Source organism: Pseudorca crassidens, chromosome 11 (assembly GCF_039906515.1).
Source record: "Pseudorca crassidens isolate mPseCra1 chromosome 11, mPseCra1.hap1, whole genome shotgun sequence".
Taxonomy (NCBI): Eukaryota; Metazoa; Chordata; class Mammalia; order Artiodactyla; family Delphinidae; genus Pseudorca; species Pseudorca crassidens.
Window position 1 is genome coordinate 2,872,171 of NC_090306.1, and position 15,797 is coordinate 2,887,967.

The following is a 15,797-nucleotide window of genomic DNA, read 5'->3' on the forward strand; positions in this document are numbered from 1 at the left end:
GGGACAGTGATAACTGTTGGAATGACTGGAGTTACTGGGAGACAGACTTCGGGCAGGTCAGGGAGACGCGGAATGAGCAGACCGTCTCTTTTCTATCACAGCCTGAGCTCAGCTGTGGAAGATTCAGAGCTGAAGGGAAACCAAGAGATGACCCAGTCTCACTCTCTTATCCCACGTGTGAAAAACGGGGGGCCTGAGGGGTGGAGTGGATGGCCCAAGGTCGTCAGACCCAGGACTGAATGGTGGCTTCTGCCTCTAGGATATCCACTGTTTTCATCACACGGAAATGTGCTCTTGCCTCATTTTCCATTTATGCCCTTTATTTCTGCCTTTCCCCCCACATTGGTCGCCTTGCAGAGCTCACTGCCCTGTTCCAATAGTCACTTCTTCAGGCTTCTGCCTGGTAGTCCGCTGGTGTGTACAGAGGGTTCCTCAATTGCTGAAATCGTCATTGCTGGAAACCAAGAACTGAGTCAGCAACTCAGAGCCACCGCTGGAGCGAGCACAGCCCAGCGCGTCAGCAGGACACGGCTTGGGGGAGTCAGGAGGACGTCCTGGATGCTGCAGCCTGACGGGGAGGGGATGTTTAGCGCCTGGAGAGCGTCCAGAGAAGAGAGAAGGGAACAGTGGGTGGGGTAAGAAATAAGGCCTCTTAGGAAAGATGAAAGGGTTTGTGATTATTTATCTTGGAGAGGAAAAAGCTGAGAGTGGGTTTCAAAAAGAGTTTGAAATATAAGCCCAGCTGTAGTACATCTTCCCTGAGGACAGAATGAGAAATAGGGAACAGCAGTCAGAGGATTTAGGCTACAGAGATTTCTGACTTTAGTTCCAACTCCACGCCCAGTGGAGTCATTCAAAGAGCCTTAAAAAACCTCAGTGTCCAAGCTACACCTCAGGCTCTGGCTCCCAATCTTAAGGGTTGGGAGCCAGGCAGCAGTCACCTTTTCATGCTTCGCCGGTGATTACAGCGGGCAGCCACGGCTGCGAACATAGGCTAAGGGTGACGGTAAAACTCCTAACTGCTAAGGATCATGGGATTTGGGAGGGGGACATGGAGTGGGGTGTGTGATCTGACCTTCCTCCTTGCAAATGACGTCAGCGGATACTAGACTCTTAGCTCGTCTGAGAGCCAGGTTTCGACGTGGGAACTTCTTCAGATGCAGTAGCTCCAACCCTGGTTGTGCATTAACAGCACCTCGTGGGGCTCAGAAAGTACGAGGGATCTGGACCCCAGCCTGGAGGTACTGGCTCAGAAGCGCTCAGGCTGGGCCCAGGCTATACATTATCCATAAGTTATGGACAATACGTATACGTAGCCAGCTAGCTAGACAGCTGTGTATAGGTAGTTACACTCGGCTCTCTCTAAATTCTCCAGCTCTGCAGTGATTTTGCTGCGGTCCGTGCTGGGAATCACTTTCCAGGGAAGGATCACGTGCTCCTGGGTTAGCTGTCCCTTCCGTCGGCAGGCGCTCTGTGAAAGGCACTGCACGTGTGATGGCATGAGCTGCGTGATGCCTGGGGAGAAGTGCATGCTCACCCCCGCCTCCCCCTCCCTCAGTTTTCACATGCATATCCCACCCCGGGGTGGGAGCCTGACATGGATCAATCAGTAGGTGTGTCCAGCACCATGGTGTTCCTTGGAATAGAGAAAACTAAGCTTTCTCCCTTAAGGAGTTCACAAACTCCCGCAATGGAACCAGTTAGAGAGCAACACAGGAAGGACTAAGGGCTGAATTAAATGCACAGAAGGCTGGCTGAGAGGGGGGGCAGCTGAGAGCTGCGTGGAGGGTGTGGGGTGTGAGCTGGGTCTTGAAGCGCCAGGAGGGGGTTGGAGGAGGGAGGCCCGCGAGACAGGAGCAAACGGGGTACGTCGAGGAAAAGGGTTTTACTAGAGGGGGAACTGGGGTGGGTGGGACCAGATTACCACGTGTGTGGCCATCAGCCATGACGTAAGGACCCTTAACAAAGCAGATGACCCCTGGAGCAGGTGGGATGCTAGTGAAAAGGGGCGTCAGCAACGCCAAGGAGCCTGTCCTGTTACCGTCCTTCCCTCCTAGTTGATACGAGGCCACTAAAACCAGGCTCCACCAGACTTCCCATCAGTGCTCTGCCATTTCCGATCCCGAAAAGCTTACATTTTAATCTTGTGGAAGAATCAAGAGGAAAATGGCCCAGTGACGTCCATCTACTCTAAAAAAATTTTTTTAACGGAGGGTGTAGCGGTGTTACCGATCAGCGCGCGTTCTTGGCCTTCCCCAGTCAATAGAAATTGACAAGAGGCCAGACAAGAAATTCAGGCAAGGCTTTACTGGGGCCCCTGCTGCGGCAGAGAGAGTGAGAACAACAGGTTCCCTTGCTCACTCCCTGGGGGGTGTAGGGGCAAGGCGAGCTGGTTCCTTATATGGGGTGAAGGTAGGGGTGTGTCCAGGGGTCGGGCTGGACGGACGGCTTAGGTGTTTTGCCCACCTCTTTCTGGTGTTGAGAGCAGGGGGCATGCCCAGTACCCTGCTTTTGCTCTCGCCCTTCAGAAGTGGCAGTTGGGTTTTTTTGGTCTTTTTGTATCGTGTTGTCCATAATTTGCCCCAGCTCTGCAGGCACGCAGGTATTTTTAGTCCCTCATAGTTTCTTTGTTGCTGGAGGAGACGTCTCTCCAGGTGCAAGCACTGCAGCAGAGGGTCCCAGGTGCCAGGTCCCAGTGTGTCTCAGCAGCAGGCAATAGTAAGAGTGAAGAAGGATGACACTGGGCTTAGTCTGAAGGCTGGAGGATACAGGAAGAGAGAAGAGAAGGCCTGTGGACAAGGCCTTGAGCAGAAACGTGGAATCCCCCTCCCCCACGAGTCACCACCTCCCACCCGCTCAGCTCAGCCCTCTGAGTGCATGGCCGCTGTGGCTGAGGGAAGAAAAGGGGCCCCTGACAGCTGGAGATGGGTCGGGCCCTGCCAGCCAGGCCTTGGTGCTGCCAGAAGCCGGGCCTGGTTCCACGTCAGCACCAGACAAGGCCACGTGGTTGTGGTGGATCAAGAAAAAAAGAAGCCCAGTCAGTGATCAAAGATGGAACAAAGACAGAAACGTGAACGTGGTCCAAACCCCCAAAACGAGCCGGCACCCCATGCTGGCTCACGTGGGTGACTGCTGCTTCCTTACCGATTCCAGGTTTTAGCTTCACTTCATTCCTCCTGCTTTTTAGACAAGATTCATTAAGAAATCCAATCATAAAATATCCCTGCTTCCAGGGACTTCCCTGGAGGTCCGGTGGTAAAGAATCCATCTTCCAACGCATGGGCCGTGGGTTCGATCCCTGGCTGGGGAGCTAAGATCCCACATGCCCGGCGGTGCGGCTTCCAGATAGCGTGCAAGTCCAGAGCCATGCTCTGCTCCCTGATCCCTCCTCACAGCCACCTGACACACTGATCTCACAGTAGACCCTTCCTTGACGGCCCCTCACGGACACACGTGGTGGGCATCCTCCCTTCAGCTGTGACTAGTAAACCACAGGTGTGTTCCTGGTGGGCCTTGGCTGGAGGTTGCTGACACGGCACGTTTGAAGGGGCCCTGTGGTTTTTTTGTTCAGGGAAACCAGGACGGAGAGAGCTCTGTGGTCATGGCCCCCTTTGCCTCCCCTCTCTGGACTGAGAAGAGTCATCAGCAGGGAGAGACGAGAGACACCCATCAGCTAAGTGATCAGGCATCAACATATGTCTTGCCCATCGCGAACGCCTGCAGTGGTGTTTAAAAATGTTTAGGATAAAAGACCCCCAACCATTGATGTTTCCAAGCATGAATCTTAACATGCTGTCCCCTGGCCCTAATCCCTCACCAGAGCTCTGGGCTTGTAGACCCCATTTACCCTGATGGCCAACCGTTCATCAGCCTCAAGCTTCCTGCCGGGATTCGTGACATAAACGTTGCAAACTCTCCTCTCTCTGTGCTCTGAGAATCAGGCAAGAAATCAGGGTAACAGGATCAGAAGAAACTGGATACAATTGGAAAAGAACTACAATTAATTTTCTGGAGTTAAAGAGAAAAGGTATGATTTCCTTCCCTCGATAGGAGGGTGGAGTGGTGGGGGAAGATTGCAGAACACATTGGGATTGGAATGAGTCTTCTCATTAGATTTTAAGAATATTCTTCAGATCTGATGAAGTTTTCAGTGAAAACAACATTTTTCTTGTCATTTCATTATTCACTTCTATCCTAAGAAAGTACGTTTAATCCCAGGGGGCAGCCATAGGCCAAAAAAACACACTGCCGGAGCTGTTCTTCTTAACCTTTATTCTTGTCTTTCTCCCCCTGGGGTTAAAGTGTAGCGTGGAGCATGGTAGGTAGAAGTAATGGACCTCAGAATCCTACAAGCCTGAGTGCAAACTCTGGCTCTACCGTTTTCTAAGTTGCGTGACCCTCGGCAAGTCATTTAATTCTCTCTAAGCCTATGTTTTCTCATCTTTAAGATGGTCATAGTGGCGATCCCTGTTTCACAGGCTTGTTCTGAGGATAAGATGGGATGATGCGTGGGTACGTAGCACTGGGCACAGTGCCTGGCACCTCAGAGGTGCTCAGGAGACATTAATCATGGTGACGATTGATGTTATTAATGTTCGGTGTCATGAGTTTTATTTATGACTTGGGCTTATAGACTTTAGGCTAATTGTCCTATCTGGAATCAAACACAGCACAAGAGAACACATCACAGTAACAGCCATGGTTCCCGAGCGTGACATCAAAGCTTTTCACAGCAGAGGCAAGGACTTGGCACGACAACAGTCAGGACCACATCATCTTTTTAAAAAAGTTTTCTTTTCAGTTAATTCCGGACTTACAGAAACGTTGCAAAAATAGTACAGAGAGTTTCCATACACCCACCACCCATCTTCCCCCCGTGTTAACAAATCATGTAACTATTGCATCGTTTGTCGGGATATTACCACCGGTAGAGTACGATTCAACTAAACGTAAGACCGCTTTACGTCGACATCCCTCTCTGTTCTGGCATCCCATCCAGGACTCCACCCAGGACCCACGCTGCACTCAGCTGTAATTTCCCCTTAGTCCCCTGTCCTGAAGAGTTCGTGGTCAGTTGTTTTGCCCAATGTCCCTCACTTTGGGTTTGTCTTATGTTTTCTCATGAGTGAAGTACATTTTTGGCAAGAATGCCACAGAAACGTTGTGTCCTTCTTAGTAATTGTCTCACACGGTTCAGGATGTGGATACTGATGTCTTGTTACCTCGGTCACTCAGTTCAGGTGGCTTCTGCCACCTCTACTGCGTTCTGCTTGCTCTCCTGTGAAGTTCCTGTCTTCCCTTGTAGTTAATAAATATCTTGGGGAAAATACTTTGGAACTGCGTAAACTCTGTCCCTCTCGAACTTTCACCCACTGATTTTAGCATTCATTGGTGGGTCTTGTCTACAACAGTTATCATGGTGATATTTGTCTAGGGCTGATTTTCAATCTCTCTCTTTCCTTCATGCATTTATTAGTTGGAATTCCACTGTACGGAAGGGCTGGCCTTCCTCCCCCATTTATTTATTTAATGGATTATTTAGTTATGTTAGTGTGAACTCGTGAATGTATTTTATTCTTTGGGGTTATAATTCAAGACCATCGTCATTCACTTTTTTGCTCAAATTGTTCCAGTTTTAGCAAACCGTGATTTGTTGTTGTTTAGTTCATTCCACTTGCTCCTTTCTTCCTTTTTGGTGTGATCTTTGAAAAGAGATTAAAAAGGTCAACAGGGATCAGAAAGGTCCCTCACCCCTGTGGTTAAACGAAACTATGCCCATTAATTTACAGGATCTCCCGAGGAGAAGACCGCCCCCACAGGCCACTCCCTTGGCCAACCCATTCCAATATTGAAACCAGTGCTGCTCGGAAATATCCTTTCTGAAACGAATCAAGCTCCTTTGAAAATTTATTTGCTCTTGTTTCACTCCTAGGAGAGACCCCAAAAAATTGTTGGGAGACTAGATCATGGCATGTTGGCATCTAAAAAACCCAGGGTCGGGCTTCCCTGGTGGCGCAGTGGTTGAGAGTCCGCCTGCCGATGCAGGGGACGTGGGTTCGTGCCCCGGTCCAGGAAGATCCCACATGCCGTGGAGCAGCTGGGCCCGTGAGCCATGGCCGCTGAGCTCCGCAGCGGGAGAGGCCACAACAGTGAGAGGCCCGTGTACCGCAAAAAAAAAAACCCAAACACACAAACAAAAACAAGAACAAAAACAACCCAGGGTCAATTTGATAGAAACCAAGGCCTCCTAGTCTGCTTCTCCAGGGTCTGCCTTGTTTCGTAGATACGGCTCTGGGAGGACAGACTCCAGTCACCCTCACTAACGATCTCAAGTGCGTCTTGAAACTTAGCAGCCTCTTGAGAAGGGAGCCTTGAACGCTGATTCTAGCACTGTTTCCAGTTCCCGGACCCTGCACCCAGGAGACCCAAAGATGCTGGTGACCCGAGGGAGACAAGGCTTGTCCTGCCGGACTTGTGCTCGACCCCAGACGGAGTTGTGAGGAGCTGTCGTGCGCGCTCATCTATCAGTGTTCTCACACTTCTTTAAACTTAGTCAGCCTAGGCAGGGCAAAAGACCTACCGCATCGCTCCTGCTTTATAGAGAAAAAGAAATTGGAGAGGAATAAAGCCTTGGAGAGGAACGAAGTAGCAATCGACATGGTAACATGGCAGCCGTTATGCAAAAATAATAGGATCAACAAGAAAAACCAGACGTTGCCTAGTACAGGAGCAGCAACTCAGAACTGACTCAGACTTACCCCACTGATCCTGGACGCTGGGATCCCAGAGGCTCCCCCGCGTCAGGACACAGGAGGGCTGAGAAGCATCGCCAACAGCTGCGCGGCATCCGGCTTCTCAGAAGACCTCGGTAAACCTCAGTTATCCGGTGACTTTAGATTACAAGTGCCAGGTCATTAGTGAGTACGGCTCGCTGATAAGTAAGGATGGAAGTTAATTGCTTTTGAAGATGGGCTTTTTTGCATGAGTTTGCAGCCTTTCTCAGGAAACCCTTGTTGTCTATTGCTTTACACACTTAAATTAGACGGATGGATGGTGGTGGGGAGAGGGAAGGGGCGGCAGAAACGTTAAGAATAATCATCTCCACGAGGCTCCTTGGGTGTTTTCAGGATGTGCTTCTGCGCCCTAGATGGGGGATGGGGGATGTGAGGGATAGAAACTGCCTTAGAGTCTCTGATTTACCCTCCTCACTGGCACATCTGTACGATCCCACTCAGTCACCCCCCATACCCCCGACTCATTCCTTCTGTCTGGCAGGAGCCGGCTTTGCTCAGGGGTCTGTCAATCCCGCCCCCTTCAGGAAACTTCCTCGCTCACCGTGAATACTTTCTTAAGGGTAAAGCAGGGCTTGCTGTGTGTTAGGCCCTTTACTCAGATCTCCTGAAACCTCCCGCAACTTTGCAAGGTAAGGAATATTCTCCTCTTTCTTTTTTTTTTAATTTTTATTTTTTATTGAAGTATAGTTGATTTACAATATTTCAGATATACAGCAAAGCAATTTGGCTATACATACACATATGTATCTATTCTTTTTCAGATTCTTTTCCATTATAGGTTATTACAAGACATTGAGGGACTTCTCTTGTGGTGCAGTGGTTAAGACTCCATGCTCCCAATGCAGGGGTCCTGGGTTTGATCCCTGGTCAGGGAACTAGATCCCACATGCATGCCGCAACTAAGAGTTTGCATGCCATAACTAAGGAGCCCATGTGCCACAATTAAGGAGCCCTCTGCCGCAACTAAGACCCGGCGCAACCTAATTAATTAATTAAAATTTTTAAAAAAGAACACTTAAAAAAAAGATATTGAGTATAGCTTCCTGTGCTATACAGTAGGTCCTTGTTGGTTATCTATTTTATATATAGTATGTATATCTGTTAATCCCAAACTCCTAATTTATCCCTCCCTCTCCCCTTTCCCCTTTGGTAACTGTAAGTTTGTTCTCTGTGTCTGTGAGTCTGTTTCTGTTTTGTAGGTAAGTTCATTTGTATCATATTTTAGATTTAGGATGTAAGTGATATCCTATGGTACTTGTCTTTCTCTGTCTGACTTACTTCACTTAGTATGATCATCTCCAGGTCCATTCGCTTCTCCTCTTTCTATAGGTGAGAAAATAGGACTCTTGGAAGCTGGACACCTTGTTCACGGCCTCAGCCTGGGAAGGGGTAGGAGCAGGACCCAGACCCTGGACCACGGGGCCTTGGAGCCCGAGCAGCCTCCACGCACTCTGCACATCCGCCCTGGTGGGGCTGGGGCTCCGATGACTCCACCCTCCGCCATCCTCTTCCCCATCTGTCAGCTCTTGTGCCCTGATGGGGGTAGGACTTCGCTTTGCTGTGAACCTTGACACTTCCTTTTCTGTGTTGGTGGAGACAATTATTTAAAAAATCAATTCTAGCACATTATTTAAAACTTCAAATAATACTAAAGCTTAAAAAGCTTTACTTCCTCTCCTGACCCCAACCCCACTCTCCAAACGTAGCCACTAATAACCGTTCGGCGAACACTTCTTCAGACTTTTCTATATGCAGGTAAGTGCAAGCGCGCTTGTGCACGTGTATGCACGTGTGCGTGCGTGCGTGTCTGTCTATGTGTGTCTCTGTGCGTGCGTGCGTGCGTGTGTGTGTGTGTCTGTCTATGTGTGTCTCTGTGTGTGTGTGTGTGTGTGTGTCTGAGTGTCTGTGCGGAGCGGAGCGGAGGGGGGGGGAGCAGGGGACGGAGGGCGGAATGTGGGCGGGGTCAAGTTTAGAATTACAAGTGCCCGAGGAGTGGGAGCCACACTTTAAATAGGCAGCACCTCCCTTTCCCCCTGGACAGCTCTTCTCCCCTCTGACAGGACCTCTGGTGGCAGCTGCGCTGAGGTTGGTGCTGTTTTCTTCTCTTTTGCTCCTGCTTCTGGGTCTCAGACTGTAGGTGGGTAGGATTCACGGGACCTACAGCCAAAGGGTTCTGGGATCCTCTCCTGGAAACTATGACATTTATGTGTCATGTGCAAAGACTATATGCTATTGTCTTGACTTTCTGGAACTTCAGTGGCCGCTGATTTAAGGGCCAATGTGATTTGGAGAAAGAGACCAGACGGAGAGGAAAGACATTTGGGTTTACTTCTAAGAAAATCAAGGCTCTCTTTTCTGAGACAAGATTGAAAGTTGAAAGAACATAAAACTTTTGACAGGATTAAAAGAAAATAAAAATTTGAGTGCCTGTTATACTATGAAGTGCATATATATATATATATATATATATATATATATATATCCTCATTTAATCTTCATGGCTAAGTGTATCCCGTCACCCTCGCTTTTACAGACGCACAAACTGAGGCTCAGAGTAATTAATTCACTTCCTTGAAGTCGTGTGGTCTCTGGTGCAGAGCTATGATTTGAACCCAGGCTTGTCCTTCAGTCGCACGATGCTGCTCTGAGGACTGGTACCCAGCGTGGCTAAGGGACCCAGGGGCCCCTAGGGGTCTGTTCTTCTAGGGTCTGGGGGAATGGAGAAGTGAGGGAGATGGTGCTTTATCATTGGAAGACATCCATCAGCCCCAGAACCTGCACAAGACATGAGGAGACCTTCTCAAAAGGACTGGGGAAGCTTCTGAGGGCCAGCTGCTTGGGTTTCTCCTTCTTAACCCACAGTCTTTGAAGCCCATTCATTTATCAAATACGCAATATGTTCCTGACCTCCCTCTGACTTTCTGGATCCCTCGGGGAAGCCCCGCTGGGAAGGCAGAGCCACAGGAGAATCTGTGGCCAGTTGGGGCTCCTGTGAGAAAATTGTGTTCATGCGAACGTTTCTCGGGGAGTAGAAAGAAGTGCGTGTACCCACTTCTCCAGAGAGGGGGCCGCCGTATACAGTCGGGGATGCTTACGCTAGACCCACCAGCCAGTATGACTGCGGGAGGTAAGTGAACAAGCAAGGCAGCGTGGGCTCAGGTCCCGGCTGTGCCACACGGCCGCACCCGTGTCACCCAGCCTCTCTGAACCGCAGCTTCCTGCTTACAAAGCAGAGGGAATACTGCTCACGTCTCAGAGCTGTGTGGATTGAACGAGATAACTATATGTAAAGCACTTAGTCTACAGTAGCTGTTCACTGAACGTGGGCCACATCCAGTCGCATCCTCAATCCCAGTACGAGTCTAGGAAAGGGCCAGGAAGGGTGCAGCACTACGGCTCTGTAATCATTTTATGTTGCCTTCTCTACTTAATAGAGTCGTGCACCGGCCACCACCAAAAAAGAAAAAGAGCCCAGAGTTCGGGACTTCCCTGGTGGTCCAGTGGTTAAGACTCTGTGCTCCCAGTCGGGGACGGGGGCACGGGTTCGATCCCTGGTCGTGGAACTGAGATCCCCCATGCCGTATGTGCGGCCAAAAGTTAGCTCATCTTACGCAGAGTGCTTGGTCCCGCTCAACCACTCTCACCCCCTTGCAGGGATCCAAAAATACTGACATTTATTTTCCTATTACAAAATAAAACGTGTTCTTCGATGAAAATGTAGAAAATATAGATAAGGAAAACATGCCTATAGCCCATCCACTGGTGGATATCCTAATCTTCATGCATACAAATGCTTTATAAGGTATCTTCCCAGCAAAATCGTGTCATGTGTGCTATGTCCTAACTTTTCACTTCACACATTGTGAACAACTTTTCATTTCACTACACTTTCTTCTGTAACACATTTTTTCATGATTCTATAGTAGTCCATCGTACGTGCCTTAATTTATTAACCTATTTACCATTTCTGAACATTTATATACTTTCCAATATTTGGCTGTTATAAACAGTGAACTTCCTCAGTGCTGAATCTTTACCAACCATCGCAATTATTTCTTTAGGGTAAATTCCCAAAAGGGAAATTGGTGACTTTGAGGATACATTCAACTCCTATCCTTGTGACTGTCCCCATACATGGAATGGAGAAACTGAGGCACATGCTAATGCAGACGAAGCTGGCTGTAGGGTGGAAGGGAGAACTCCGACAACCTGGGGCACATGAACACCCCATGTCCACAAACCCCACCCAAGGAACCTTCTAGGGGAGAAGTGTCTGTGGCTCAGGATCAGCACTTTCTTCCTGACACATGAAAGGGATATATACTCTCAGCAGCTGTTACCCAGCCTTTACCAGCAAGAGATGCTAAGGAGGACGTGGATCTGCGGACAGGAGTAGGATTCATCTCTTCCAGGGCTCTATTCCCTCGGGAAGTTCCTGGCGAAGGAAGGGGGCAGCTTTCCTTCCAGGCTTCCCAGCAGTAACGGAGCACCCTGCTTGTTTTCCAGGTGGAATGGATAGCAGGGTCTCGAGCACAACCAGTAATGGAGAGACAAAACCAGTGTGCCCAGGCATGGAAAAGGCGGAGGAGGCTGGCGGCCTGCAGCGGGGGCACTGGAACAACAAGATGGAGTTCGTGCTGTCCGTGGCCGGGGAGATCATCGGGCTGGGCAACGTCTGGAGGTTTCCCTACCTCTGCTACAAAAACGGGGGAGGTGAGACCCACTGCGTCACCCTCGCCCCCCCCACCCCAAGGCTGTCTCCATCTCACGCACTTACTGCCCTCTGGGGAGTCCCATGGACGCAGAGGATAATGGAGTTGGAAACGCCCTGAGGGCACTGCAGGAGAGACACCTAGACAGAGGGGCGACTTCCTGGGGGGTCCCTATTGTGGCTTCAGAGAAACACGGGTATAGGCTGGGAACCAGACGGATGGGAGTTTGGGTTCTGCCTCTGCTACTTACGCCCTGTAATCTCAGGCAAGCCTTACCTTGGGAGCTCGGGTAAATGCTGTCAACGGAGATAGTTCTACTGCCCTTCAAGGCTGTTGTAACGCGTAGAGGTCACGTGTGCAAAGGGCCTAACGAACGGTAGCTATGCTGAAGAGGATGTCGGCACCCAACTGTCCCATGAGGTCTCGAGACTCCGTAGCCGTGACTTCCTGTCCTCCCCCTGCTCTGTGACATGTGTCCCCCCATGTGTCACCTTTGATACCAGTGGCTCTTCCTTTAAGATTTTCCCACTGAAATGTGTGGGGGGGGAGCATGAACTCTAACTCTTTCCTGCGTCTCTCCTGCCTCTCATTCTCCGCCATTCCAGGCGCTGCAGCCACTCCGCTGCCCCTGTTGCTGGTCACTTTCCCACCGGGGACTCTCCTTCAGGCACTCCTGGGCCTCTGGGGAGCCCCAGAGGGATTTGCCGGGTGCTGAAGTGCTCTGGCCGAGCAGTGGGCTCGGAAGGTCCCCTCGTTGGTGGGTAGAGCTTAGCGGGGCTGGGCTCCCAGGGCTGGTTTTATGGGAGGCTGCAGCCTGCGCTAGAGGAGGGGAAACGCCAAGGTGGGTCACGGGGACAGGCCGAGGGGGTGGGAGTTCTGTGGGCCACGAGGCCTGGAGGGAACCCTAATGCCACACCTACCCCTTTGTGGGGTGTGGGGGCCTCCGTGTGTGAGCCAGTCTCAGTGGTTTTGGGGAGATAAAGCCCAGGATGCGGGGTGGAAGAGGGAGCATGGGAAGGGGGTGACACACAGGTGCTCTGAGCCCATAGTCTTACTTTCAGGATTGTGGCAACCGGGGATTGGCCGTGGGGTTGGAGGCTAACTTGTATTTTTCCAGAGGGGTGGGAATGGGCTGATGTGTTCCCTCTCCACAAGACTTCCTGGCCGGCAGCCTGAAGCCGCAGGACTTTGCTCGGCTGACATTGCGAGGGAAGGAGGGAGGTCCCGACCCAGCCCTGGACCCTCCGCCGGCTTGTTCAGACATTTAGGCCCGAGGGCGGAGGGATGGGGCTTGTCGTTCAGGCAGGAGAAGGAGTCTGGGGGCTAAGCCGGGCCTTGGGGCTCCGTGTCTGGAACCCGGTAACCAGCTTAGCTCCTCACGCGGCAGGAAGGTCGGGAGGTGAGCCGCTTTCCCCAAGCCTCTCAGGAATTGGGTGAGGGTGGCTGGGGAATTAGCAGGAGTGGCACGAAGAGGTGGGAGAGGGGTCCCAGGCTTGGTGCCAACCACTGGGCTGAGGAGGGCCTGGGCAGGGCACACGGGGTCATCCTGTCGAGGGGAGGCCTACGTCTGAGCTCCGCCCCGGGGCTCTGTGTAGGCTTGTGCGGCCCAGGGAGGTGTGGCCGTGTCTCGGGGGAAAGGCAGGCCGGGAGCAAGCGTGTCCACGGCCCCTGCTTCCTCACGTGGGTGCTTCGGGGGGACCAGAGGCAGGAGGGTGGCCACCTCGTGCCGGGAAGAGCCTGCCCTCCAGCACGCCGGTCCCCACGAGCCGTTTCGGGGCTCACGGAACGGTCCGCGGAATCCTTAGGCCAGCACCCCGGTCTCTTCCCCGATAGGGCACAAGGCCTCAGGCTTCCTCTTCTCTCTCCTTGATGGACAACAGCAGCTGGAGGAAGTGCTCGGAGGGGCTCTGGGGCCGGGCCCGAGGCCGATGCCCGGGTTTGCTCTGAAGGGCATGAGTCAGCCAGGGCCACCGGGTGGACACGCGGGAGGCGCCCCTGCCAGTGTGAAGGGGACAAACCCGGGACCCGTGTGGCCTGTAGAGGGGCCCAGACAGGCCCGCTTTTCCGGGTTTTGGTGTTCCCAGAGGCTCAACCTTTCTGTCCCCTTTACCCCTCGTCCCCTCCCCCCAGAGCACGGGTCCCACACTTCATCTCGTCACCTTCTCGTCTCTTTGTCGAGAGGGGACGGAGGCCTCCTTATGACAGGACCCTTCACTGCCGACATGGGGAAGGGGGTGGGGAGGACGGAGACCGTCTAGGTTGGTTTGACCCCATCCTCCTGCTTTAGTGATTTTGTTTAAACCCGTGGTTCTCAGATTGGGGCTTGGACTCCTGGGGGCGAGAGGGACGTTCTGAGCAGCTTCTGCAGGAGGGTGCTGGGGTCACGGGTGTCATCAGCCTGCTTTTTTCTGGGCCCTTCCTTGAACTTCATAGCTGTAAGTAGCCACTTTTGTGCTTGGCTGGGGGGATAAACTCGGGACTTTATTATCATTAATGTTTGTTTGGTGGGGAAGTCAGGGAGGAAAACGTCCCCAAAGCGTAATTTCAGTTCCAATCTAAAAATATAAGTGATATCTTCTGCGGTTCCTTCCAGCTTTAACGTTTGGTAAATCCTAATAGAAGTGAGTCCCGGAGCAGGGAAAAGGCTGAGGCAAGCATATGATAGAAGAACAGGGAAACGGTGAAACACTGTAGTCGAAAACCAGAGATGCTGAGAAAATGGTACCAAGAAGCCTGTCTAAAATCAGCGTCCATCAGGAGACGGGTGCAGGGGGCGCCCGCCTCAGCCACCTCCTAGATAAGCGCCCTCCCTGCCGTCCAGGCCTTGTGGCCAGTCTACCCCGAGCACCTGCCCACCCCCCTCCCCATGGCTTTCGACAGTCAGGCCAACCAAGCCCGGACTGTGTCACCCAACGACAGTGACTTACTGTGGACCCACCACCTGCCAGGAATTATTCCGAGTTGTTGTGATAATCTATAAACAGAACAGACCCCTTCCCTGTCCTTGTGGGGCTTACACTCCTATTGTTTATAAACAATAAACACAGTAAACAAGAAAATTACATAGCATATCAGAAGCTCCTGAGTGCCACAGGAGGGGGGCTGCGGGCCACCACACCGAGAACGTTAGAGTGAAGTCTTGCCGGTGAGTGAGAGCCGGCCACGTGGATATTAGGGGGAAAGTGCTCCAGGCAGAGGAAACAGGTGTTAATGGCCCTAAAGCAGGAGGTTGGCTGGCGTGTTTGGGGAGCCACTGGAGGGGAGTCATTTTGGGGGGGCAGGTCACCCAGGGCTTGTCAGCCACTGTGAGACTCTGGCTTTCCCTCCAGTGATGGGGAGGCGGGCCAGGGGTTTGAGCAGAGGGGCCAATCTTACACTTGTACACTGTCTGGCTGCTGTGTTGAGAACTGATTGCAGGGGACTAAGGGGGGAAGCAGACTGGTTACAAGGCTAAGAAGCTTGGAGTCTCCTTGATGTCCTTCTTCCTCACATAACTGGTGGCTCTGCCCAAATACCCAAGTCCTGGCTGCTTCGGAACCTGGGCCTTCAGCCGGAAGCCCTCCAGCTCCCTGGACCCCGGCTACCGGCAGACTGAGTTGCCCAACACCCAGGCTGCCTGGGGCTGGAGACCCACGTGAGGCTACAGCTGGGCCTCTCAAAGCCGGGATCTCAGAGGGAAGGGCCATAGCCAAGTAAAGCCCACCTCTGGATGTCAGGGAGAGGGAGCATGGGGACACCAATGTCAAGGGCATTAGATGGCCCCCGTTTGCCCTGAGGTTGTCCGTAGATATACTAAAGAATGAAGAGAAACAAGGAGCGTTTTTCTTCATGTAAGAGTCACAGTTATTTTATGAGTACGTCACAACTGGTCACCACTTTTAGTTAATGAAGCAATGCCAAGTATTGGCCCAGCAGTGTTGATTACAGCTCGTAATAGTCATGCATGTTCACTGCTGTGCTGCTCATGTGGCATATCGTCAGTTTGTCCTAAAAAAATGTCACCTGGAGCCTTACAGGTGACGCCACAGAATGTGTTCCTATCGAGAAGGGTGTCCAGCAGAATGATTCCTTTCCAGGATGGGCATGTGGTCTCTCCCATCCCATGGGGAAAAATGCCAGGACATTTTAGAATTTGGGCAAGGAGACTAAACGGGGGATTTGGGGAGCAGATAACTGACTCCATCCTCCGTCTCCAGGAGTGGCTCCATCTTTGAGTGGTGGTGACTGGGGCTTGGGTGGGGAAAGAGGCAGTGCCCCAGGACTCCCTGGTGGGCACCTGGGCTCTATCTCG

The 15,797-nt window shown here is 51.8% G+C and overlaps 1 protein-coding gene across 4 annotated transcripts in view; it reads left to right on the forward strand.

Annotated features, from left to right (window-relative positions):
• The first annotated feature begins 8,813 nt into the window (after nt 1-8,813).
• Nucleotides 8,814-15,797, forward strand: part of SLC6A13 (solute carrier family 6 member 13) — a 32,490-nt gene continuing 25,506 nt past the window's right edge. For all 4 annotated transcript variants that reach the window (XR_010947418.1, XR_010947416.1, XR_010947417.1 and 1 more), the window contains exons 1-2: nt 8,814-8,879; nt 11,301-11,507. Coding sequence is in view for 1 of the 4 variants with exons in the window: in XM_067756102.1 (XP_067612203.1) it covers nt 11,306-11,507 (202 nt within the window). In the remaining 3 variants the exon portion in view is untranslated. The remainder of the gene's footprint in view (nt 8,880-11,300; nt 11,508-15,797) is intronic.